At 34.7% G+C, this 27,477-nt stretch overlaps 1 protein-coding gene across 1 annotated transcript in view; it reads right to left on the bottom strand.

Annotated features, from left to right (window-relative positions):
• Positions 1 to 624: 624 nt before the first annotated feature.
• The window catches only part of LOC118183523 (uncharacterized), a 38,921-nt gene continuing 12,068 nt past the window's right edge, over positions 625 to 27,477 (bottom strand). The window contains exons 2-4 of the mRNA XM_035353106.2: positions 1,729 to 1,987; positions 1,454 to 1,612; positions 625 to 1,364 (exon numbers count right to left, since the gene is read on the bottom strand). Coding sequence (XP_035208997.1) covers positions 1,200 to 1,364; positions 1,454 to 1,612; positions 1,729 to 1,782 — 378 coding nt within the window. The 5' untranslated portion in view covers positions 1,783 to 1,987 and the 3' untranslated portion in view covers positions 625 to 1,199. The remainder of the gene's footprint in view (positions 1,365 to 1,453; positions 1,613 to 1,728; positions 1,988 to 27,477) is intronic.

The following is a 27,477-nucleotide window of genomic DNA, read 5'->3' as shown; positions in this document are numbered from 1 at the left end:
TTTTTTTAATGTGAAACGTGTTTTAGTTTTCTTGTCAATAAATGTCGCCAGTAGCTTAACTCCTTGTCCAATTATTCTTTTCTTATCTTATCACTATATCTTATATGGTTCATTTCCACTTTGGCAGCTGAGAATAATGCTTTGCTAAAACCATCCAAACCAGTTCTACGAAAATTTGCAAATATAAGGCTAATTTTTGTTGTTTGAGTTCTAAATTAATAAACACATTTCTTAATATTTTTTCTGTTTTTAATGTCATTGATTTAAATAAACATATATTAAAATCATTACGTACATAATTAGAAATATTGAGTATTTTTATTAGCTGGAGTCAATAAAATTATCATATACTTTTTCTTTTTTTATGATAAAAATTTAAGGCTGTTGTCCGCCCAAGCGGCAAGTTTTTTAAGAAATAATACACCGAATATAAAGATATGTGGGTTAAATAATATAGCGAATGTAAAGTTCCTAATACTCTATTGGGAATTCCAAAGATATACTGTTTTTAAATATTTTGTGATTTTTCTGCAAATGGAATTTTATGTAGCGCAAATGGGAAGGCCGTGATGTTTAATAAAGTTCACACAGAAAACATTAATAGTAAAAAGGCAACAAAAAAAATGTTCTGCAAATTATCTTATTAAGCATTACTGAACATTGAGAAAAATTGAGAAAAGACTGAACAAAATAGAAAAATATATCATCTGTTAATTCTGCTTGTTCCAAACAACTGATATGCAAAATACAACTGGTATACTCTACTGTCCAGATATGGTGCTAAACTGTAAAATTTCAAATCAGGTGCTATCGAATTATTCCCCTCTAGTTATTGAATCTCCGAAGAATAACTCTCTCTCTCTCTGCACTTGTTTTATCCAATACTCATCAACTTCATGGATCTCAGTAGGTAGAAAATGTTACTTTGGAGCCATATGGCGCTGTGACTGTGTGGCGCACGGGGGGAATTTGCAGAGGGCCACCAGCTGGTTGCTACGTCACCAATTACGGACGCGTCGCATCCTGTTCATGACGTTATCACAGACGTCAGTCGCAAGTATGTTTGTGTTGTAATCCGGTTTCATGTACATGTTTATCGATTGACGTAGAACTTCCCGCTGCTCTGATGTCATACTAAATCCGCAACCTGATTGCAGCATGCAGATACGTGTTAGAACTTCTAGAACATTCTATTTAGTTCAATTCACACCGTTACGAGTTGGATAGTATGCACTCCCGTACTTGCTGTATTGCCCGATGTGCACGGTGATCTTTCCGTTGAAAACGGTAGGCCCCACAAAGACATTGTTACCAATGTGTGTCAGCTCCTCTGGGATTGTGTCTTCAGTAAACCGTCCATTGCTCTAAAAGAGAAAAAATAATGATGAATCGTTTGGTAAAAGAATAATAATTCTACGTTATAGCAAGAATAAACTCTTTTCGTAATACTTACTTTCTTCTTAGATGTATTATCTTCGTCTATTTTTCGTTTGCCATTAGCGTTCTGAGAGATGGGTGTTTCTTTGGGCTTTTCATGGTATTGTTCAGAATCTGAAATCTTCAGTACATCCACGTTGAGAGGCTCGTTCTCAAACTGTTGTTCCAAATTCATCTGAAATATATAAATTCAAACTATAAAGGCAATGCAACAAATGCAGATTTTTGTGCTCAAATTAAATATCGAATCGAATATACGAACACAAAAAAGTTATATGATAAAATACATACTTCGAATAAGACGTCTTGATTCAAACAGGAAGGGCGGAAGCAAGAGCGAAGCATACAGTACGAACAGAAATCATATGAAAGTTCCAAGTTCCTCTTTAAACCGCGATTAGCACGCAGTAATTACGTGCTGTGTTCCGGCTGTCTTGATTTAGATGCTACTAAGAGCGCTGCAGGTGGGAAAATACTTGAGCTGGGCGGTGCAGGAAGCTGAGATGTAGAAAGGGGTGTGACCAAAGTTACGTGAGCTCTGAGATGACATCTGATTGGTGTTGAAGTATTCGTCAAAAGTAACATATATAGAATACAAGAAAAATATAAAATAAAGTGCAGAATAAATAGTTGAAAAACAATATGCTAGGTTAAATATAGATTATATACATATGTACATAGTATCAGGAAGGCTTGATTGCATGAAAAATACATCTGAATAGCGGTGTGCACAGGTCACGTGGGACGCCACCATCCCAAGTGCTGGCTCTGATGAATGCTGCTTCGTTTTGGACTTGGAGTTTCAATAGTCGCTAAATGAAATAGATAGCAACTACGTAGGAAAGTTCTGATTGCTATTCAGGATAAAAGCAGCAAAAGGACGGAGATGCCTGTCTTCGTCTAAGATTTCGTAATGAAATAGGTTAAATAAATTCAGATGTTCACAGTCTTTAGCTTTCCTGAAGAACTTGTCATTTGTTTTGCGTAAGAAAGTATCTAGTGGCTCGATTTTTAAGTCCCTGTGGAGTACTTCGTTCCGCACAAAGTAATGGGCACTGGTTATCAGTCTTAGAGAACGATTTTGCATAACCTGAAGCTTGTTTAAGTCAGTTTTAGTCACAGTACTCCAGGCTGGTGAGGCGTACGTCATGATAGGACGAATAGTAGAGAGATAGATTAATCCCTTTTTGGTGAGATCAAGTTTTGAAAAGCGTCCTAACATAGGATACAAGCATTTCATTACATAGATGGCTTTATTTCTCACATTATTAATGTGGTTAGTCCATGTCATTTTACTATTCAGGGTAACTCCTAAGTACTTAGCATGTTTCACAACAGGTATGGGTTCATTAAACAATAGGAGTTGCCTCTTGAGGTTCTTTTTCTTTTTCTTTTTTATGATGATGAGTAGTTGAGACTTGGATGCATTAATTTGTACTTTCCACTTTTTGCACCAGTCTTCTATGAAAGGGATGTGGTCTTGGAGTTTTTAACTGCATGATTCACATTTGCAGATTTCACCGCCAAAGCAGTGTCGTCTGCGTAACAAGCTAAAATTGAGTTATTGTTGTAGGGTACAGAAGGGAAGTCTGCAGCATATAAGAGATAGAAAATTGGACCTAAAACATTCCCTTGAGGAATTCCACTGTGAATTGGACGTTCTGAAGAGAAGGCACCGTGAACAGAAACTACGAATTTTCTGCTGGTGATAAAAGAGAAAATAATTAGCAGGAGCTCACGTTCAAAGATGAAATCAATAAGTTTCACTATGAGACCCTCATGCCAGACGCAGTCGAAAGCTTTCGCCACATCCAGCATGAGGATAGCAACCAAATTGTTCAGGAGGCAGTAAGGTGAGATAAGACTTCATTTTTTCCAGTAGAATTCTTTCAAAGACTTTGCTTAGGTTCGGGAGGAGACTTATTGGACGAAATCCGTCTGATTGAAGTTGATTTTTCCCCGGTTTGTGTATCATGATGATCTTTGCAACTTTACAGGGGTTGGGGTAGTAAGAGTTTGAAATGCAAGCATTGAAAATACTAGTAACTTTGGTGATAAAGTTACTCGGGAGATGTTTTAAGGTAATATTAGTGATACAGTCGATTCCCGGTGCTTTCTTTGAATGTAATTTTTTTATAATATCAGAAACTTCAGCAGGAGTAGTAAATTTACAAATATTTTTGGCAGTTGGTGCGTTGAGCCAGTCTCGAACTTTAATTAGTGTATCGTTTTCAAAATCAGGATTCACTGGCCAGTCATTGGGCATAAATTGAGTTTGGAGATGGGATGCAAACATATCAGCTTTTTCCTAATTAGATGTGGATACAGAGTTATTATGATGAACAGGATAGTTTGTGGTGAAGGTTTTTTTGAAATTTTTAATTAAAGTCCAGAAGGAACCATCTTTTACGTTTAGATTGAGCATTTTTTCTGTCCATATTTCTTCTTTATAAAGTTTGATGGCCTTGCTAATTCTTTTATTAATCCTGTTGTATTCTCGTTTGGTAGACGGATCCCAAGTCACGTGATACGACTTTCTAAGCCTGTTACGCTGTCTCATCATGTATCTGATGTTTTTAGGCAAGCGATGTAAATTGTTTCTCGATGCCACTTGTTCTCCCTAACTCCAGTAACGTTCATCGTCTCTCTTCATCCATGAGGTGCTCGATGACGGCATGTGTCAAGTCGGTCCGCACACTCACCGTTCGTCCTGCACATTGCTCATCACTGGTTGACACACGCCCTTGCTGAAACTTTCCTACCTACCGTGCTACTGTATGATATGGTACGGCATTATTCCCAAGGACTTGTATTAATTCACTGTGACATTCCATCGCATTTCTCCCTCGGAGAACGGCTATTTTGATGTAAGCGCGCTGCTCAACACGGGTTACTTCCATCTCGCACGACACTCACCAGCTGACTTATTTCAGAGCCCTCGCTACCTCAGAGCCATCTGTTGTACTGCATACACACTATGCCTTCAGAACTTCCACACGACACTTATACGTTTTGTGATCCGTTCACATATCTACAAGAAAAAAATAGTTGCCATGACTTTTGCCATAACCCTCGTATATATATATTTGTTTTCTTTTTATATATTTTGAGACATAGTAGTTTGAAATGGTTCGATTTACTCGACGTTTTAACCTTTTAAGTGAGGTACGACCCCTTAAGTCGCAGTCTTTGGAGGGGTGAGATTTGGAACAAAAATCACATATATTTTTCAACTGATGTACTAAGCGTCAGCACTGAAGCCATTTTCTTTAAACTGGAACGAAATTGTTACGAGAAGTGTCAATATTGCTTTCGCTCCCTTTCGCAAATGCTTGTTGGTTAAGACCAAGAATTGAGGATATTCCACTGGCTTTCTTTCTTTAGAAATAACAATAAATCTGACATTGTTGACTTGTTCTCAACTAAATTGTAATACTAAATCTTATGTTATGCACTTATATAAAATGGACAGTAGTAGATTACCAGAATTAAATTTAATAATTTAATATTTAATGTTTCTAAGCTTCTAGTTTAAACAGTTATTTCATCATATAATACTGTTTGGATACATCACTTGAACGAGATACAGTCTAAAGGAAAGGAGAACGTTCGTATGTTCAAAAACTAATATTTCTTACTATCCCAAATCCGTCAGTTAAAATTTCGATGGCTTTGCTGTGGTTTTCATTTTGTTAACGCTTTTATAGCTTTTGCAGTTGAACCAGAGAGTAGTGATTTTAAATAGTTAAATTTCTCAACATCTTGAAGCGTATTGTTTTCGTAAATGACAGCGTTATACTGAGCCCAAAATTCGCTGAATTTACATAAAACGTAAGTCACCATTGAAAGATTCTAAAGTAATAAGAGGTAATAAAGTATTATAATTAGTTTTGATTTCAGAAACTTGGGGAATTGTTTCGGTTTTAACACCATTTTGAACGTATCTGGTAACTTTCGATTTACATTTAATGGTAGCTTTGCTGTATTCTAAAGAATGTTCTACTTCCGTTTCTAATTCATGCACAGTGCTTTGTGCATTAATAATCTCTACATATAATAAAACAAAGAGTCTGTGTGTCTTTCGTTCGCGCTGTGCGTAAGCTAATAGACCCACGGCTACGAAATTTGGTACATAGGTGCCCTAGAAAGAGCCAGTGCACCTCGAAGCGATTTTTTCGAAATTCGAATTATAATTTTTTTTATTTTATGTTTGTGACGAAATCGCGTCATTTTGAGATATAATGGGCTATAGGAAAGTGAGATTTTACTCTACGCACTCCATTTTCACATCGTCATGAAATGTAGGCACTTAGCTATTTTACGAACTTAAAATAAATTTCGTGTTTCAATAAATCGATTAAATACGAATTCATTTAACAAAGTAAGCTTAACACCTTTTCAACGAGATTTTTTCTAAAAACGTTTATGTTTAAAAATGTACAGTTTATTTTTCTTTGATTTTTGGACACGTTAAACTTTCATCCTTGCGACTGCTTTTACAAAAAGAATTTTGGAAAAATGATAATATTTTGTATTTTTAAAAAATTTTTTCAATGAAGCTTCCGAGTACACTTCTCACATCTCACATCTTTAAAAATGTGATTTTGGCAACAATTTCCCTTTCTTATTGTTGTTGATAGATTTTTGATGAAATCGCATCATTTTGAATAGTTTCATTCTTTTAGAAATATAGGTTTGGCAACAATTTTTCATCGTATTTTTTATGTCACTGTTTTTAAGAGATTGGCATATTTCATTGCCATTTTTTACTTCCTTGTACGAAGTAAAAAGGAAGTATTGTAATCGCGAAAAGTTTCAGGCAACATATTTCAACGAAAATATCTATTTTGACCGCTATCGAATGCAATTTAACGATGTTTTTGCGAAATATCTGTACGTAAGGATAGAATAAAAGACTCTTTTCGTCCAAAAAAATTATAAAACTGCTTTAAAATTAATTCTGAAGAGAAATTTTCGTGACGTCTGTACGAACGTATGTACGTACGTGCGTACGTATCTCGCATAACTCAAAAACGAGTAGCCTCAGAACGTTGAAATTTTGTATATAGGACTGCTATAACATGTAGATGTGCACCTCGTATTTTGGTTGCAATCGGCGCACCAAACGTATATAAATATATTTGGTGCTACTTTGGTAGACGGTTGCACGGATTTTTGCGATGTTTTGGCGATTTTCCTTTTGGCGAGTAATACAACTTATGGTAAACCCATTGCTGGATATGTTAGTTATGGTAACCGATACTTTATTGTTATTTTATTTAAAAAATAATGCGTTTTATTATGCATAACTTCCGTGTTTTAAATATTATTTATGGCTTCTAAATATTAAAAATCAATTTAATTTTACATTTTTATTTGAGATAAATTTTTTTTGTTTATAATATTTTATGTTGTGGATGATGTAATCAATGACGTCACCTTACTTAAAAAGTAATTGGTTTTATTAATATCTATAAATTTAATCTAATGTTTCGAAGATGAATGTTGTTATTGGTAATTACCAAGAATTATTGGTAGCGGAATAAAAAAATTGCCCTTTGAGACCTTATTTCGGCCAACCTGCCTTTCCTAATCAAAGATTTATTTATAAATTGTTAATAGCGTCAGAGGAAATTTATTTTAAATTTTTGGAGGAAACCTTGCTAATTGCTTCTTCAATGAAGTGCGAGATATTTGGATAACAGATGAAGATGATTAAAAGAACCGATTCAATTATGATTTCGATTTTTTTGTGGTACTTATCAATAAACAAGAGGTTAAATTACTCAAAAAAATGTAAGTACATATTTTTCTTTTCTTTTATAATTGTATACTTCAATTTTTGTTAAAAAAATTAACACATTATTTTCAAAAATTGCTGAGGTAATTATTGTCACATATGCTTTAATGTTAATTATATTTTATATAACGTATTTTAAAGTATTTTAATTTAATAATATTCTAATTCTTTTAAATGTTGGTAGGATGGTTTTTAATTCGATATTCAATTTCAGTAATATTTTAATCTAATTAAACGTTAGCACAATGTTTTTATAACGGTGTTTTTATTCTCTTTTTTGCTATATGAAAGTAATAATAGCCTTACTTTAGTATTTTATACTCATAGTAAATGTATTTATTTATACTTGCCTGCCATCATCATCGACATTTTCAACAAAAAGTTAATCCATTACCTTTAAAGATATTTATTTTTTTTAAGTTTCGAATACTTTACTATGCGTAAAAACAGCGTTTTTCAAGATGGCTGACGATTGTAAAAATCGCGCCAACGTAAATCGCCAAAAATGCGTGCAACCGTCTACCAAAGTAGCACCATATATTTATATATATATCCACTCTGTTACCCGGCTCAGTGATATCAGTTTCTTCACTCTTATATGTTTCTAAATTGCACATTTTTTGCTTTAAAAATGATTGAGTTATGTTGTTTTTATCTTCCGGTTAAGGTTTTTATGCCTTTCGTAATTCTGGAAGCAATATTTGTACAATTATCAACAATTTAAAAGCTGTTTAAGTGCGGTTAAGTTTTAAATGACATGGCGGAGATATTTGTTTACATTTGAAACAGCAGAATTGTAGATTTGTTGCCAATCTAGAGAGACTAAGCTTCGCAACACAAAAATAACGCCTTCATTTATTATTGCGAATTAAATCATGCTTATTCCTTTCTGGAATTTCTTCGAGGCAATAAGTGTTTAAGATTTACTTCGTAAATTTAATGCAGATATTTTGAGTTTTTATGTATTTTTGCCTTGTCGCGAAGTGAGAACTGAATTAATTGAATGAGAAATACTAAATCGTCTGTGAAAAACTGTTCCTTTTCTGTTTTGTTTGCTTAATTTCTTTCATACATCGTTTTAGCTTTATTATAGTATTTGAATAGAACATGTGGCAAAGATAATTCTTCAAATGATATAAATTTTGTGCATTCAGAATGTCGTTATAGTAAACAAAGATGGTGAATTTTAAAGAGTGCATTTATTCTATTTTGGTTTATGCGCTGTAGGCGAAGTAGATTTAACTCAATCCAATCAATTTAAATGAAATTCAAGGAAAAAATGCGTATAATTTAATATTCCGTACAAGGAAGTCATGTGGTGTACACATCAGATTTTTTATGTATATAATACATTTTATTAATGTTTTTTATAAAGTTGTTCTACAGAGTAAAATTGTGCGCGGAATTTTTTGTTTTTTGAGTTTCTTTCATGTTATTTTTTGCTTATTTCACTGTTTGTAAGATATTGAAAAGTTTTGCATGATTTTTCTTCTTCAGCAGAAAGTTGGTTAGTTTTTTAGCTTTAGTGTAGAATTGGAAGCCCCTTCGATTGGCGACATTTTAAAAAAACATTTGGCGATGAAATTTCACTTCTGAAGTTAAACGATAGTTTTAACTTTGTTTTAGCTTCCCGATTTTATTTAAATGAAAATAGATTGATGTGTACATGGACATATTTAAGGCAGTGCGCAATGCCTAGTTTGTGCAATTCTAAGATGTTTTTTTTTAAGTAAAAACAGATCGATGTGTACATGGACACAGATCTTATGCAATTCTTCGACTTCTTATTTTGGTTTTGTGTAGCGGCCATCTTGAAATTGTGACTTCCTTGCGCCGATCTTGGCTTCAAAAAAGAATCGCCAATAAACAAGGGGCACCCAATTGTAAACTTTTACCAGTTTTTTTTTATTAATATTTGTATTAAGGGATATACCTTATTTCATTGTAATTTTTGGTGCTACTTTGGTAGACGGTTGCGCGGATTTTGGCGATTTTTCTTTTGGCGAGTAATACGACTTATGGTAAACCCAATACTGGATAAGTAATTTATGATTACAGATACTTTGTTGTCATTTTAGTTAAAAAATAATGCGTTTTATTATGCATAAATTCCGTGTTTTGAATATTATTTATGGCTTCTAAATATTAAAAATCAATTTAATTTTCCATTTTTATTTGAAATAAAAATTTTGTTGCTTATAATATTTTATATAATTTTATGTTGTGGATGATGTAATCAATGACGTCACCTTACTTAAAAAGTAATTGGTTTTATTAATATCTATAAATTTAATCTAAAGTTTTAAACATTATTTATGGCTGTTAAATATTAAAATACAATTTAATTTTGCATTTGTTTTAAAAATGATTATGAATGATTATTTAAATAATTTTAATTCTATGCGTGATGTAATCAGCTCCCTGATTGGTTACTGAATATTTGTGCATTACCGCGCCATTTTAAAATTTTATTATTCATCTCTTCGAATTCCTCAGATTTCAAATGGAATGGATATCTCCGTTTCGAAGATGAATGTTGTTATTGGTAATTACCAAGAATTATTGGTATCGGAATAAAAAAATTGCCCTTTGAGACCTTATTTTGGCCAACATGGCTTTCCTAACCAAAGGTTTATTTATGAATTGTTAATAGCGTCAGAGGAAATTTATTTTAAATTTTTGGAGAAAACCTCGCTAATTGCTTCTTCAATGAAGTGAGAGAGATGTGGATCACAGATGAAGATCGTTAGAAGACCCCTTTTTTTTTGTGGTACTTATCAATATACGACAGGTAAAATACTTTAAAAAAATGTAAGTAAATAATTTTCTTTTACTTTATAATTGTATACTTCAACTTTTATTAAAAAATTAATACAATGTTTTCAAAAATTCCTGAGATATTTATTGCCACATATGTTTTAATGTTAAATAATTAAATTTTTAAAACTTATTTTTAAAGTATTTAAGTAATATTTTAATTCTTTTAAACGTTGGTATGATGTTTGGTAAAAGTGTAGAATTGGGTGCCCCTTGTTTTTTTTTTGGCGATTCTTCTTTGACGCCAATATCGGCGCCAAGAAGGTACAATTTTAAGATGGCCGCTACGCAAAACCAAAATAAGAACAGAAGACACCATCAGTTTTGAAATTATTCCTAATGATATTTCGGTACTTTTCCGTTTCGCTGGCGCAAATCTCGCCAAGCAGGCTGTATTGGCGAAAACATACAGTATACACATAAAAAATGTTAGCAAATGTTAGTTCTAAAAAATTTTTTTTAAATTTTGTAGTCATAAACATTTTAATATCGTTTAAAATTTTGTAAAAAACCAGACAATAAATTTGTAAAATGACATTAATTTAAGAGTTTACTATGCTTTCATGGTTCAACATCCTGATTTCCCGGTTCATCTCACGTGGCCCCAAGTAATCTCATCTCACGTAAATTACGCTGCAAAAATCTAATTCTCTCAGTAATTATCTACATTAATTTCAAGTTAAATCTTGATTTGGAATACAAGTTTAAATGCAAGATTTATTTCAATTCGTACGAATAGCTTACTCAGAAGTTATGTAAAACCACAGTGCTTTACTTCGCTAGGGCATTCTCATTAGAATTGATGAATTTAACCCTTGACTTTGCCTTTTCTATATTTTCGCCTTTTGGTGAGCGGTGTGATTATATCCTAATTGACTTAATTACCGCGAGTGGCCTTGGAGCATAAAATTAAACTATCTGGTAAAAATTATACGTAATTGTATGCTAGTATTGAAAGAAACAATCAATCCAGGGGCGTAGCTAGGGTTTTCAGCGCCCGGGGACAACTGAAGATTTTGCACCCCTCTCTGTGTGCCCCAATGGAAAACACTTCATTCTAAAATTTCGTACCATCAATTTAGCGCCCCCTGGATGTTGCGCCCGGGGACAGATGTCCCCCTTTGCCCCACCCTAGCTACGCCATTGAATCAATGTGATAAGAAATGGCTGCAACGTGTTTTGAAAATGAGGCGTAAAAGGTTACCAGCGAGGATATTCCGTTTGGCATCGGTTGTATCATTATTGGCAATTTTATCGCCTGCGCCGGCAAAACGGAAAAGTACCGATATTTCATATTTCACATTTTATAAGAATGTTAAAATTTTTAAGAATAATAACATGCAACACTTGAATATGTTAAAACAAGTTTTTACGTTATGGAAAAGAATAAAATTTACGTAATATTAACGATGGGTAAAAGCTTAGAATGCACTGTGTAAACAAAGTTGCGAAGGCGGAGCTAATTGACGTCCATAAATGGGTGGGACTAATCTTGTGACGTTACAATGTATTCTCTCATAGCCAGAGTCGACTGTGGTATTCTCTATAGATATAGAAATAAGTATAAAATTGTTTATATTTCAAATTACCATGATACAGTAAGTGAATTCTACCAATTATTAAAACTGTAAACAACGTTCTTACAAATTACCTTATTGTTACGTAATGGCACAATCATCATTATTTTCTAACAGTTTTAAACTTCACATTAATGAAAATAAGAAAAATATATTTATTGCATATCAAAATCATACACAGCTTTCATATCACTCTTTCTTAAATTCCTAAATCTCGTCATATTCTCTATAGGCATACTAGAATTCTAAAATTAGTAAATAAAAAATATATTTTCTCACAATGAAGAGGAAATAAGAAAATAAATACTACAAATTTGGAACACTAAGCAATGTTTTTCACTCACAGAATCAATGAATTCATATTATCAAGTGCAATTACGATAACACTACGTATTAAAATAATAAGTTACTTTTAGGGTCAAAGTTTACAGTTTTGCTACTGTTGAATAAATCGTCAGACTATCAACATTTATCGTAAGTCGAAAAACATTATCAACATATAAAAACCAAGGAATTAAAAATAGAACTTAAATACAACGAAAAGTTAACTAAAATATAATTTACAATTAAAGCAAATTTAATATATACAAACGATATATTAACCATTTCACATAAAATATATCACATTACTGCGCGGCATCACACACAGCCTCGCTTTGCCTATGTGCACAATGATCCATATTCACTCGAAAAACACTAGTTACACAAACTCGGTGTCCATGTGCACATCGATCTATTTTCACTTAAAAACATCCGAGAATTGCACAAACTCGGCATCGCGCACAACCTCGGCATTGCGCACTTCCTTGACTTTTCCCACGTGCACATCGATCTATTTTCACTTAAAAAACATCCAAGAATTGCACAAACTCGGCATTGCGCACTACCTTGCATTTTCCATGTGCACATCGATCTATTTTCACTTAAAAAAAACATCCCAGAATTGCACAACCTCGACATTGCGCACTCCCTTGACTTTTCCCATGTGCACATCGATCTATTTTCACTTAAAAAACATCCCAGAATTGCACAAACTCGGCATTGCGCACTAACTTGACATTTCCCATGTGCACATCGATCTATTTTCACTTCAAAAAAAATCCCAGAATTGCACAAAATCGGCATAGCGCACAACCTCGTCATTGCGCACTACCATGACTTTTCCCATGTGCACATCGATCTATTTTCACTTAAAAAACATCCCAGAATTGCACAAACTCGGCATTGCGCAATACCTTGACTTTGTCTATGTGCACATCGATCAATTTTCACTTAAAAAACATCCCAGAATTGCACAAACTCGGCATTGCGCACTACCTTGACTTTGTCCATGTGCACATCGATCAATTTTCATAAAAAAATCGAAGAATTTCACAAACTTGGCATAGCGCACTACCTTGGCTTTGCCCATGTACACAGCGATCTCTTTTCATGTAAAGGAAATCACACAGTGCAATAAACATTTATAATAAAAACAAAATTCGCGCAGTAACATTATAAACCTAACATTTCAACTCAGTTAAAATATAACTTACGTTTTCTTCAAATATGAAGCTACAGCATAACAATTTTTTTAACAAGAAGCGTAGGCAAGATTACGACATAAAACGCATATCCAAGCCTAAGATAAGTAAACAACGAGACTTGTGCAACATCTTCTAGGATTGAGCCTGATGATGTGCTTTACAATTCGTAAAAAATAGAACTTACCTAGATCGCTATTTCGACATCTCTTCGGCACCGTCGGAAAACTGCGGCACATACAGATCTTTTATGCAATTCAAAAAGTCTCGGAACGGATCTGCTTCCTGATTTCTGTACTATCTTCGCCACATAAACTCTGCAAAATAGGAATCAAAAATATCTTCCGACGATATCCGAACACTGTTCTTACGTAATTCCCGCTTTATATTGCTCCACATACTTTCAATGTTGTTTGTATGAAAAAAAACACTTTCTACTCTCTTTCAATTCCACCAAACACACATTTACCATTCACTCGTCTACCTCTATTATACTTCCTCTTACCAAACTTGCTTTCATCAATCTCCACAACCATACCAGGACCTCCAATCATCTCACTCTTTTTCACACATACATCCATACATACTTCTCTACAAAGTTACGCCAATCAACCACAGTTTTATTAGATTTCACATTCACCTCATTCATAATCAGATTCGTACCGGATTCATACACCCACAAATACGAAAATATTAAAATCTCAATAATACTCATATTACTTTACTCTCTTCAAACCACGTACGTTTTCTCACAGACCTCTTACAATGATGAGCATTCACACTTTTTTCACGACAAACCCATTCGTAGCCATCCGATCTATCCTTCCTTTCAATCAAACGCAATTTTTACTTAAATTACTTACGCAGTCCAATAAAATTTACATTTAATTTTACATAAATTACTCACGCAATCACGAAACAACCAATAAAATTTACATTTAAAAAAGTCGCAATGATGACGTCATATCAGGTTGAAACTGAGTTACGGTATCCCTAAGGTGACGGTACGGATGCTGAAACTAAGTTAAAACTATCATGGTAACCATGGTATAAGGCGTTTTATCCCCAAAATTGAACAAAATTTTTCTCCAATCGAAGGGGCACCCAATTCTACACTAAAGCCTGATGTTTTTAATTCCATATTCAATTTAAGTAATATTTTAATCCAATTAAATGTTGGCGCAATGTTTTTATCACGGTGTTTTTATTCTATTATATGAAAGTAATAATTTAACCTTACTTTAGCATTTTATACTCTTAGTAAATGTATTTATTTACTTTTGCCAGCCATCTTAAGAAACAACGTTTTCAACAAAAAATTAATCCAATATTTTTAACGATATTTATTTTTTTTTAAGTTTCTAATAGTTTACTATATGCGTAAAATACGTAAAAACAGCATTTTTCAAGATGGCTGATGACTGTAAAAACCTCGCCAACAATTGCGCCAATGTAAATCGCCAAAAATCCGTGCAACCGTCTACCAAAGTAGCACCTAATTTTTTTCTCTTGAAAATATAAGATAAAATATCATTAATTATACTTTGCTTTTCAGAATTTTTTGTTTTTTGTATTCTTTTATGTTATTTATTGCTCATTTCACTGTTTTTAAGATATTGAAAAGTTTTGAGGGACTTTTTTAGGAAGCAAAGTTCTTAACCTCCTTTATACCATTTGAGTCCTTAAGATTTTGCAAAGGGAAGTTGGTTAATTTATTTATTAGGATAATTAATATTTATATTAAGGGATATTGCTTATTTCATTGTAATTTTGTTATACGTAATAACTTTATTTTTATGAAGTTTTTCTGCAGAGTAAAATTCTATGCAGTTTTTAAATTTAACGTTTGGTGTTCCCTTCAGCCATTTTTCCGGTACATTTAAAAGCCAGACGAAGGCTGGCAGCGAAGCTGCTAGTTCATCATATTTTAATAAACTAACTTATCTTCTGATTAACACTGCAAGTGATTCTTGCAACAGTTTTACATTAGAATTTCCGTTTTGTAATTCGTCTTCAATTTTTCTTAATTAATCTTGTGACGGTGGTTCGAACCGAATTCTTCGTGAGTCTTTTTATTTTCATAAAATAAATCGCATGCAAATAAAAATTATATCACTAACCTTGTTTCAGGTTGACTTTAAACCGCAATTAATCTACGGTGTCTTACCTCGACGAAGATAAATTTGTAAACCTTCTTTTTTAGCCAGATGGTACCACACAACAATTGAGAATAATTTGTTGACTCTATTATATCAGTGTTCCTTAATGTCATGTTTATATTCAAGCAAACACACTTATTTTTCTTCTAATAGTACAAGGGGTGATCAAATGAAAAGGTACGAAACGACGTAAAAACGTAACAGTTAAATATTTGCATATTCTGCCATGGGAGAACATAGCGAGACATCTTGGGATGCGATTGAAATCTCTGATTGGGATCGGAGCATGCGCGGGAGAGAGCAGAGCTCTTATCAAAAGCGGCGTCCAAATGATGCGGCAGTAAGTATGAGGAGAGGATGGCGGTCGCGTCGCAAAATTCGACGACTGAGGAGCAGCGAGATGTTATCCGATTTCTGACAGCGGAAGGTGAGAAACCGGCAGCTATTCATCGCCGGATGGTGACAGTTTACGGGGAGAAATGTGTCTCTGACAAGTCTGTCAGAAAATGGAGTGCCCGTTTTCGTGCAGGCCGTGAGAGTGTGGGTGATGATCCGAGATCAGGCCAGGCAAACACTATCTATCATCACGAGCGATCTCGACACGGTGGGCGACCTAGTGAGAAGTGATCGGCGTCTCACATTGCGAATGTGACAAATGTGACATTGCGAATGGTGAAGGTGGATGTCAGCTATGGAACCGTATGGACAATTGTTCACGACAGGTTGCGATATCGGAAGGTGTGTGCCGCTTGGGTTCCGAATCAGCTCACCGACCAGCAAAAGGAACTGTGTATGTTGCTAACACTGCAACATTTGTTTCGGTAATCAGGAAGACCCCGCTTTCATGGAGCGGATCGTCACAAGTGATGAAACCTGGTGCCATCACTACGAGCCAGAGACAAAGCGGGACAGCATGCAGTGGAAGCATGCGTCGTCACCTCCCCCTAAAAAGTTCAAAGCCGTGCCGTCAGCAGGTGAGGTGTTGCTCACCGTCTTTTTCGACGTTCAAGGTCCGCTACTTGTGAAATTCCTGGAGAACAGAAAAACCATTAACTCCGATGTGTACTGTGAGACACTTCGACCCTTACGCAGGTCCATCAAGAACAAAAAACCGGGGCTGCTCACGGAGGGTGTGGTTCTGCTCCATGATAACGCGTGTCCACACGTCTCCAGAGTCACACACATGGAACTGGCCAAGTTCCAGTGGGAGACTTTGGACCATCCGCCCTACAGTCCGGACATGATGCCCTGTGATTTCCATGTGTTTGGTCCACTGACGAAACACCTGAAAGGGAAGCGCTTCAACTCGGACGACATATTCAAGGACGCTGTGAAGGACTGGGTCTCGTCACAGCCACAGGAATTCTGGGAACAAGGAATCCTGCGGCTTGTTCATCAGTGGGATCGTTGTGCTCAGGCCTATGGTGTATATTTTTAATAAAGTCTACATTTGTACCCACCGTGTCGTTTCGTACCTTTTCATTTGATCACCCCTTGTACTACTTTGTGAAACAAAAAACATTTACAAAGCTGATTGGGTTTACATTATATCTCATTTAACTCTCTCTTACCCCACCTCTTCATTCTCTCCGAACTCCAACTTCGAATTTGTATGCCGCGATGAACGAGTATTTTAATCGGATGTATGCGGGCGCATGCAAATAAATAATATAAGGCAGCATAACGTGAAATATTTCTGCATAGCTAGTCCCATGAAGGGTCAGGATCGAAAGTACGAAATCTCTGAAATGAAACTTTTGGTTACTTATATACGGGCGGCCTCCTATGACTTTTTGCATGACCCAACTGCATCGCATAAGGAAGGCATGCAAACTGAACAATTGATAGCCTGATTGTCGTTTCAGTCTGCAACACACTCATATTTGGTCACGTGATCACTAGTGACAGAAAATAAGTCCAGTATGACATTAGCAGACATTGGTTGTCCCCAAATGACATCGTGCTTCACATTTCAAGACCAACTTTTGCACCCAGCAAAACTATATTCTGCGTCTAATGGACTAGTTGCCAGATGTTACATTATGAGCTATCACCAGTAGACCACACCATCACTGCGGACCTGTACACGCAATGAGTGCAACACATGCTACAGCAGAAAAAGCCTGCGTTGGTTAATCACAAAGGCATGCTGTACCTCCACGACAATGCGAGACCCCACATGGCACTGACAACCAGGAATACCATTCAGTAACTTGGCTGGGAGACTTGCGTCTTCCACTACACTCTTCGGTCCTAGCGGCCACATGCAATCATGGATATTTTTGCATCCAAGGCGCCTAGAGTTTTATTCCCAGGGACTACGTAGCTGCAGGAATGTTCTCAGTGTACTAGATGCTGATGGCAATTACCTCGAGATCTAACGCTAAGTAGCAGGTGCTATATGTCTGTCTGTTGTATTAAAACTATATTGTAATCTCTTTATGTCTTCAATCATTATTTTTAATAAATACTGGATGCAGGGTGTACGGTGGGCTTGCACGATGTACCATAATAGGTAAATTCTAGGTCATTTAAAAAGCTTCAGTTGCTCATTTCCTCAAACTTTCTTTGTAAACTCTAACAAAGCCTGCAATTTCTATCTTCTTTTTTTTTTTATATTTAGTTAGTATGGGAAAGCATTACCATTTGACCCATGGTGCATTTGACCCATTTGGTACATTTGACCCATTTGGTACATTTGACCATGGTATCGCTGATGTCTGCCATACTTTTACCTATACATGTACCTGTCTGTTTCCTGAGGATTACGAACGACGAAAACTTTTTTGTTTACTTTTTACAGTATTACAAGTTTAGTACCAGAGGTGCTATTAGTCTCGATCATCACTTTTTTAACAAAAATGTCTTTGTCATCAAATATTATCGGCATGTTATTTTTTTAAAAATACATAATATAGCGAATATAAAAAAATGGCAATACAAATAAGAGGATGTTGTCACAAATGTTATCGCCATGCATTATTTTTAAAGAAAAATTACAGCGACTATTAAAAAAATTATGGCAACAGTTAACACTCTTTCAGGAATTCTAAAGATAAGCAGTTTTAAATTACTTTCTTGATTTTGCTACTGAATTTTATGTGGCATAAGTGGGAAGAGAGTGATGTTTGATAAATAAAATTAAAAAGGTAAAAAAGTTGTGTAAGTCATCTTACTAAGAAAACTGAACACTAATATGATGAACTGAGAAAAGACTGAAGAAAGTTTAATGGTTATACTTAACACTGTATCGAGAATTTTAAACATGTACAGCTTTTAAGGATTTTGCTATTTTTCTACTGAATTTTGTATTCTAAGTGCGAAGAAAGCGATGTTTAAGAAGTAAGTTATAAAGACAAAAAAAAAAAAAAAAAAAAAAAAAAAAAAAAGTTGTGCTAGCAGAAGTGAGTCCAAGAGCAGATTAGTACACTGCGAGTTCAGCGACAGCATATAAAACCTTAACAAACTCTCTGGTGCCACGTTAAGAGCCGAATCCTTTCAGATTCCCATCTCCTTTCTTTAAATAATATTTATTCATTTTCCTCTTAGTGAAATAGGCTCTTTCCAAATTAGGGGCCTTAGTTATCTGTCTTATTTGTATATTAATTCAGCACTGTACGAACTAACCCCGACGACCGGTAATTCTACCAAGAACTGGCTTATCAGACGTCCCGCTTTGACCGCCACCTTTGTCCCGGGCAGTTTGACATTTTGTCCTGATTGTTGGGTAAATTTTTAAAAGTGCCGAATATACGAGCAGTAAAAATAGTACAGTGTTGGGTAAAACGGTGATGTACTAATTGAAATATCTCCTCTGCCACTGTCATTGTTGCCAATCTGAATATTTTATATTTAAGTACTTTTAATGTTGTCTAGGTGTTTTATCCCAAAATTATAGCATGTGTCCTAATGAAGTTAGATGTACTATTTTTTCATCCAGACATTTTTTCACAGAATGCGATGCGTCGTATTATAGGCATTTAGCTTGTGAGGCCTAGATATTTTTATTTCCTTTTGTAGAAGTTTGTTTCAATTACAATTGGCAACACTGGAACACTGACCTTACACTGACCACGTCATTGTTGCACATGTCCTATCTCATTTGAGATTATTTTGCACTCTATATTAAATTAATTTATTTTCAAAAATGCCAAAAAGAAACTGCGTTTACTGATGAAATAAAGAAATATTATCCGTTTTTGAAAACCATTTGTGATCGTACTGACAAAATGAAATGTGAACTGAGCTTTCCAGGATTTTCAGTAACTTATGGTGGGTGTTCGGACATTACAAATGATTTGAAATGTGAGAAACACATGGCAAGTTTAGTTTCAGTAGCAGTAACGTCCTCAAACATACTATCGTATTTTAAAGATACTGCTTCAAATGACAACGAATTTATCTGGTTGTAACGACAGTTTTAAGCCAGAAAAAGTTTTTAATAAAATTGGAAGAAATAACAAAAAAACATGAAAGTGCGGGTAGTAATCACCACCCAAATATACGATTTTCTGCCAACGTTTTGGTAGTTTTTCAAAGCCTTCGGTATAGAAACTTAGCGGCCGCAATTCAAAAAACAGATCAACCTCATTTCGGACGTCCTGTCCAGAATGTAAGATAACACCAAAACTGCTTCATGAGTTACTATACATACAGCTTTGGATAACACCAGCTGGATGTAGATGCAGGTGTGAATAAAGGTAGAAGTCCGAAGAAGCGATGTCGGGGCTATATGTTGGGTATGGCAAAAGATTCCACTCGAATCCCTACAGAGTACAGCTGGTGAATGCAAACACATGTAGTCTTGCATTATCTTGATAGAACATTACCCTTTTCCCGCCGGAACTCAATTCGACGTTTTCCCTTGATCGTATGGTGAAGATGGACTAGCATCTCGCTGTACACCGTACTGCCGAGGGTTTTATCTTTCCCAGATATTCTTTGTGGATAATACTACAGCAATCCCAACAGATACAAAGCATGATAATTTTTTAGTCAAATTGCGCTTTGCGAGCTGCCGGCGAATTCACCGGGCTCAGACGAACATCTTTTCGGCCGGTGTTGTTGAAGTAAATCCACTTTTCATCACAAGTGACGATCCGATCCAGAATTTTGTCTTTGCATTCATATCCGAGCAAACTCACACACGTCTGTCTTTATCTGCTTAAGTCAGTTCATGTGGCACCCAGAGATTGAACTTGTACACTACAGGGGGGGGGCAGTTCTATGTCTTTCATTTTACTGGGCCGATTGACGAAATTCAACTTGCGTTTTTCTTGCTTTCGAGACATGAAAAACGCAATTTGAATTTTGTCAATCGCCCTAGTAGAACGGGAGATATAGAACTGTCCCACTTTTTTTTTCGCAGCGTACGTCAAGTTTATGCTATGCATAGCGCGACTAATGCACATGGCGCTAACTTCTAACTTCTTAGCAGGCTCTCCAGTGGTTTCATGCTGATCTTCTTCCATAAGTTCTCGAAAGCGAGCCTCATCAACATCAATGGACCGACCACAGCGCTCTGCTTCTTGAATGTCATAGTCCTTGTTTTAAGACTTTCGGTGCCAAACCTTCTCAGTGTCGTATGATACAATATTAGTACCTAAAGCTGTACACATAATTTGGGGACATCCTGTAGCTGACATTTTGCAGCAGAACTGGAAGTAAATGATAGTTCTAATCTGGTAGCGTGGTAGTTTCATTTCAGACACCTAATGATAATGATATTTTTTTTTACAAATTCCACAACAGTGTTCTAAAGCAAGTATCTTTCTTTCAAATGCCAAAAATCTTTTTTGACAAAATATGATTAAATACGCCAACGCGAACTGTTTGAACAGACGATATTTGCGGTGGCGGGAAACTCGTTAAAACCCGATATATTAGCAGCTAAAGAAGCATCCTGCATTTCATGTTGCTATTCACAATGAGTTAAGTCACCCGATTTTTCTTCTGAATTGATTTTAAAGCTTTCTAAAACAAAGTTTAGACTTCCCCGAACAAAATGTGAAAGTCTCATTGTTAAAGTTATAAAATATTTCTCCCACTTCCCTAGCGTGCCTTCGTGATGTAGTGGTTCAGTACGCTTGGCCGGTATTCCAGAAGTCCGTGGTTCGATTCCCGGCGAAGGCGATTGCATATATTTTTCATCTTTTCTGCTTCCAATAAATCTAATGTCTCTACAAGTGGCGCCCGAGCTAAAATGTTTGTGGATTATGATTCTCCGCACCCAGGATTTGGCGACTAGGTCCCCTAAAACCCTAGACGCCCTTTAAAAAGGGAAGTATATAAGGTATTTCTCCCACTTCCCTAGCGTGCCTTCGTGGTGTAATGGTAGAACGCTGGGCCGGTATTCCAGAGGTCCGTGGTTCGATTCCCGGCGAAGGCGGTTGCATATTTTTCATCTTTTCTGCCTCTAAAAAAATCCTAATGACTCCACAAAGTAATTTAGCAGCTGTTTTAGCAGCTTTGCTAATATATATATATTAAAAAAAAGTTACTGTATCAGTGGTTCTTTCCTAGCTATTGAAATAGAAGTTTTAGTGGCCAGTTTGAATATTTCTACGGTTTACGCGGTTCGAGTCACTAAAGGAATTCTGTGAATGTGTGTGTACAGTGTATATACAGGGTACAAAAAGTTTCTTTAGCGTAGCAACAACCATTCTTTTTTTTTTCACTTATTTCCAGCTATTACCAGAATACTTAAAATCTATGAAAGACTGAAATCTTATTTTATTTCACTGTCCAGTGATGATAAATCAGGTTTTTGATAATAATTATGGTGAAATGTATTTCTGGTTTGCGCAAGGATAACTCAGATTATTTAAAAATGCTGTCTTGATTATGGAAAGTACAAAAACGAGTGTAATAGATACTGTCATTTAAATTGCAAAATTAAAAACAACCTTGAGGAAAAGCGCGATAGTAATTTTACGCTTCAAGATACTAAATAATTTTTTTTTAATTTATTACTTTTTCAAGAATACTAGAAAGTAATAAAACTTTAAATATCAATACAACCCTACAAGATTTCACAGCATTTTATGGCAGACGTCTTTCTTACATTAAGCTGTGGTAAAACAGTTTGGGTGATGCAGAATCTTGATAAACAACAGTAAAGTAAGACGGTCTGAAATTAAAACTTGAGTTGCAAAAATTAATGAATGTCTATGTTTATGTCGTAACACAATTAAGAGGCAATCGGCCTAGTGTGGCCTTTACCAATATATTATAAGTAGGGTGTTTTTAATGATGAGTTGAATCCAGTAAGATGGTAGGTACTTTTTGCACCTAGTGCAGAGTCTCTAGAAGAGAAGTAAATGTGGCCCCACGATGTGAGGATCTGCAGCTTGAGGATTTCTGCCGCTCGACTATGCTTGTATTAAGAGAAGCTGCGAATTATCTTGATCTGCAAAGTTCAAAATAATCTCGATGGTTTCAAAAGCTAGACAAAGTTTCTGCATATTTATTTAGCTGATTTAATTCTCTGAGCTATTGCGGTTATTGATTTCATGAGATAAAGGGTTTTCTGATCTTTGTGAATGTTAATGATTTCTGCTGAATTCTCCTGTGGCTTTTCCTGCTTGTCACTATAAAGGTTTTTAGTCATTTATTGATTAGTTGGCCTGAAGCTTGAATGAATTCGGGGAAGTCATCTTTACTGGGAATTTCTTGTGGTTTTTCTATCTTCTCTAAATGATTAAATCTTTTTCTGTATACCTTACAACCTCGATAAGAAGAAACGTGATTTTCGTGACAGTAAATGCAAGTTGGTTTTTCATTTGGTTTTAATTTACAGGTATTGGATCTGTGATTTTGTCCGCACTTACAGCACCTGACCTTTTTAAAGCAGTTATTTTGGGAGTGCCCGAACTCCTGGCAATTGAAACATTGAATTGGGCGTTTTCTGGGCTTATATTTTTCTATTGTGATATTGAATCCGAACATATTGTTTAATTGATGAATTTTCTCTCCTGCAGACTTTTTTTTTAGTTCAAAAAAAATATATGTAAACGGATAATTTGGTCTTCTGCTTTCTTCGTAAATTGCTTTACTTTAATTATAGGGAAGCTTCTGCGTTCTAAGTCTACGTGAATTGCTTGCTCTATGTAAGATCTTGGGATATTCTTAAGTATAACTTTAATTGAAGAGGCTGAGGAAATTTGGTACGTATGAAAACTAATCTGTGCTTTCTGGAATTTATCAACTGTAGCTTTATAATCGGCTTCGGAGGTAGTGTAAACGAAAATCTGTCTGGCTTTGATTGTAACTTCAAATTCGTGTTTGCATATTTCTCTGAGCATTTTGTCTATTTCAGGCCAATCAACATCGTTTTCTGGAATGACTAATGGGGGAATTTTCGTTTTATTTTCTGCGTTATTCTATCTTGTAGACGTCTTCGTTTCATCTGTAACTTCCATAGCTTAGTTATTTTCGTTAAGAGTTTCAAATCTGTTATTTTGCGGAATATCTGGTGGTGGGATAGACTCAGAATTTTTCGCTGTTTTCTTTGGAGTTTGCCAACCCTTCTGATTTATTGTTTTATCATCTGTTTTAGAATTTGCGAGCTTCGGGGTGTTCTGAATGCTTGCTAAAATGAACTGATTTTGTTGAATTCTTCTTGTAACTTTGAACGCATTTCTATCGCTAGTGGGGAAGTTAATGTCTTCATAGACTCAAAACAGTTTAATTTATCGGCGATTTCTTTTCCTAATTTGAGTAAGAGATCTTTTGGGTTAGTCGGAAGCTGAGTATAAAGATATTCTTGCAAGATAGCTTTTGTTAAATTAGGAAAAACTTTTCTGCGTTTGTTAACTACTGCTTCAAAATTTGAAGAGCAGGGCTTGAGATTCTTAGTATTATCGGTTATTTTCTTAGGACTTCCTGCAGTTTTCTTTTCTCTGGGATTTACTTTTTTGTAGTAGAAATTAGAGTAGCAATTATTCTTTGAAGCGCCGAGTCATCTGAAGCAATTACGGGCATCTCTTTGGATGTAGTCGATTTTCTTGAATAATTCGAATAAGTAGAATCATTATCGCTATCATAATCGCTGAAAGTAGCAAGCTAAGGGATTTTGCCCCTATCAGGTGGTTCGCTATTACTGGCCATATCGAGGAGAACAAGCAAAAATGATATTTATCAAAAATCAAGAGGAACAGTAGTCATCGCAAGAGAGAAACTATCTCATGATGACTTTTTCTAGTTCATTTTTTTTAACTCAGAATCTCATATTATAACTCAGCTTTATTTTTTTACTCAGAATGCACAAAATTTATGTCGTATTATAACTCAGAATGCATAAAATTTATATCAAAATTAATGAAACTGCCACAAATCTTATATATATATATCAGCGGCTTAAGTGTTTGTCGCCGAGTTTATTGTTGACACTCGAAAAATGAGCGCGGAAATTAACGTTTACGCAGTTTTTAATTAATATCGAATAATAATAATTTTAATTTTAATTAATTTAAGTTGTACGAAGATGAGAACGGTATCGATGGATTCGGAGAAATTTTTGGAATCCGAGGATACGCGTCTCGAATTTCAACTCGGCGCCGTACCGTAAATATTCTAGAAAAAAGAATTTGGCACGTAGCCAAATCCCTCTAATAGGGAAAACTCAAGAAATAAAGTAAAAATGTAGGGGAAAATTAGTTTTTAATTAATATCTTTGATAATTAAAGTCCCACGAAGACCCGAATGGTCAAAATGGCGTGCCACGGACCTGCAGAAACGGTGTGCTTCGCTAGGCCCGGAAGCCAGCCGTTTCGGAGGAGATGATGTTACGTCACCTCATATATATATATATATATATATATAATGTTGTATGAACTTAAATCCATTTAGTGCGAATACAAGTTATTATTACTTGCGCAATTGCTGCAAAGTTAGTTAATAATAATTTATTTCCTAAACAGTATTGATTAATTGATTATATTATCTCCTAAGTTTAATTAAAGTAGAATTATTTTAAAAGTGTGCATCCATACTGGTAAGTTACATTTTGAAAGATGTTTTGAAGTAATTTGAAAGCAAAATGTTAATAATGTTTTAACGGGGACTGGAGTTAAATCATCACGAAGAATAATATTTCAATTGTAAAAGGAAAAATTAAAACATGTAATTATTGTCATTGATCGGAAATTAGTTGACTTTTCAAGGGGAACAAACCAACTCCCGTTCAATGAACAATAATTGATAAAAATACGTAAATATGAAAGTGTTTCGTCTTTACTCGAGTTATAAGTTAAAGCCAAACCGGCAATTCTAGTCAGGCCAAATATTTCCGCGAATAGTTGCTACTCAAAGAACTTATTCTCATGAAGCATTTTAGTCAATTCAATTTGGAGTAAAAATCAATTACTGTAGAGAAATCCTGTAAAACTCGAGTAACCGTCCCCGACACTATCATCTTTATGTATTTGAGTACTATATTATTTGTAGAAATTAAACATTGGAAATTGTCATTATGAAATCGAATTCAAAGTAAAGTTGAAATAAACATAGAAGATTATAAAAAAGATAAATAATGCAAACTTTGTAAAAACAAATCAAAGAAAACATAAAAATAATATAAAAATAATATAAAAAATAATATAAATAAGATCAGTGAATGTACATGAAGATATAAAGGCCAGAAAGGTATTAAGTAACTTACATTCTTTCTAGTGGGGGAGTTGGCAAAGTGTTCTCTTCGTGTCTGACTCAGAAGTGTAGGGTGTCCGAAAATTCTTAGCGGCAGTAGGGGCTTTGAATAATATCAGTCGGTAAGACTTGGGTGAAGTAATTTATGGTAGTGGGTGGGACTTGGAATTCTTGAGGGATGTATTTTGTGGAGTTCTTATCTGAGAGAGACCGTCTGTTAAGATTTTTTTGAAAATACTAGTGAATGGAAATTAATTAATTTCTCGCTAATTGTCGTGTCGCAATGAATAAGAATTTAAGAAAGGAAAAAGCATTTTCGCTGTCCAAGAGCTAATAGACAGTCTAAAGGCAGGAAATAGGTCCATTTTTTTAGTAACAGTATATGTCTGAAGACAATTAGCTTTTTACAATATATACAATTGAGTAATTACACTATATACAAATCTTTCAACTGACAGTCATCCAACTTATACCGCCTTCTCAGGTTTAGGAATAAATTATCATATCCCTATCAGTTAAATGATTTAGAGTGAGTATTTAACGCCTGCTCTTTTAAGGCAATGGTTGATAAATTGAAAGGGAATTAGATTATTTTTGAGAATTTTGATAAGGATCAAAATTTCGCGTTGTAAATCTATTGTATCTGTGCATATAGTTTTAATTCGTTGTATTTGATTAATTATAGTATTGTTAATTACTTTTTTGGATATGTTGGAATTCCAATTTATTAATTTGTTAGTATTGAAATTGAAGTTTCTTGTTTTGTCCAAAAGTAAAATTTTTTTGTAGTTAATGATTTGAAGATCTAGAAAGTCTATGCTATTTTGTGAATTATTAGTTTTATTAAGTTTAAGACAATTCGGATAAATGTCGGAGTTTTCAATTTTACCAAAATTATTAATTGTAATAAGGTCATCAATATATCTGTATGTGTGTTTGTAGTAATTTAACTCTTGTGGTTGTAGATTTTTTTGGAAGTTAAATTCTTTGACAAATAAAAAGATATTACAGATCGAGGTGCTGGAATGTAAGCCCATTGGCAATCCTCTGACTTGTTTAAAAAGTTGATTTTGAAACTTGATGTAGTTATGAAAAAGTGTGCATTTTAGGTAGGTTTTCCATTTGTCAAGAGTCATGATATTGAGTATATTAGGGAAAAGTTTTGGTAGATCAAGTAGACTGGTATAGATTTCTTCTAGAGGAAGTGAGGTATATAAGTTTTCAAAATCATAGCAGTTAATGTTTTGGATGTTAATGGTATGAATGGTATTAATGACAGGAGTGTTATTATGAATGATCCAGCAATAGTTATGATTAGTGTTACAATCATTGAAAATAAATTTACAGATTTTGTTAAGTTGAATTGAAAAATAATAGTCTATATTTTTCTTGTAATTATTAGTTCCATTAGCTATAAATCTAAATTTTAATGGTGTTTTATGGAATTTGGGAATCGCATAAAGATTAGTAAATCTGTTGTAGTTTGCATTGAAAGTAATATTGAGTTTCTTATAAAA

Source organism: Stegodyphus dumicola, chromosome 9, assembly GCF_044657685.1.
Source record: "Stegodyphus dumicola isolate Sdum_Otavi_A_Nest chromosome 9, ASM4465768v1".
NCBI lineage: Eukaryota > Metazoa > Arthropoda > Arachnida > Araneae > Eresidae > Stegodyphus > Stegodyphus dumicola.
Note: the sequence above shows the minus strand (reverse complement) of the source record. Positions and strands in the feature narration are given on the sequence as shown.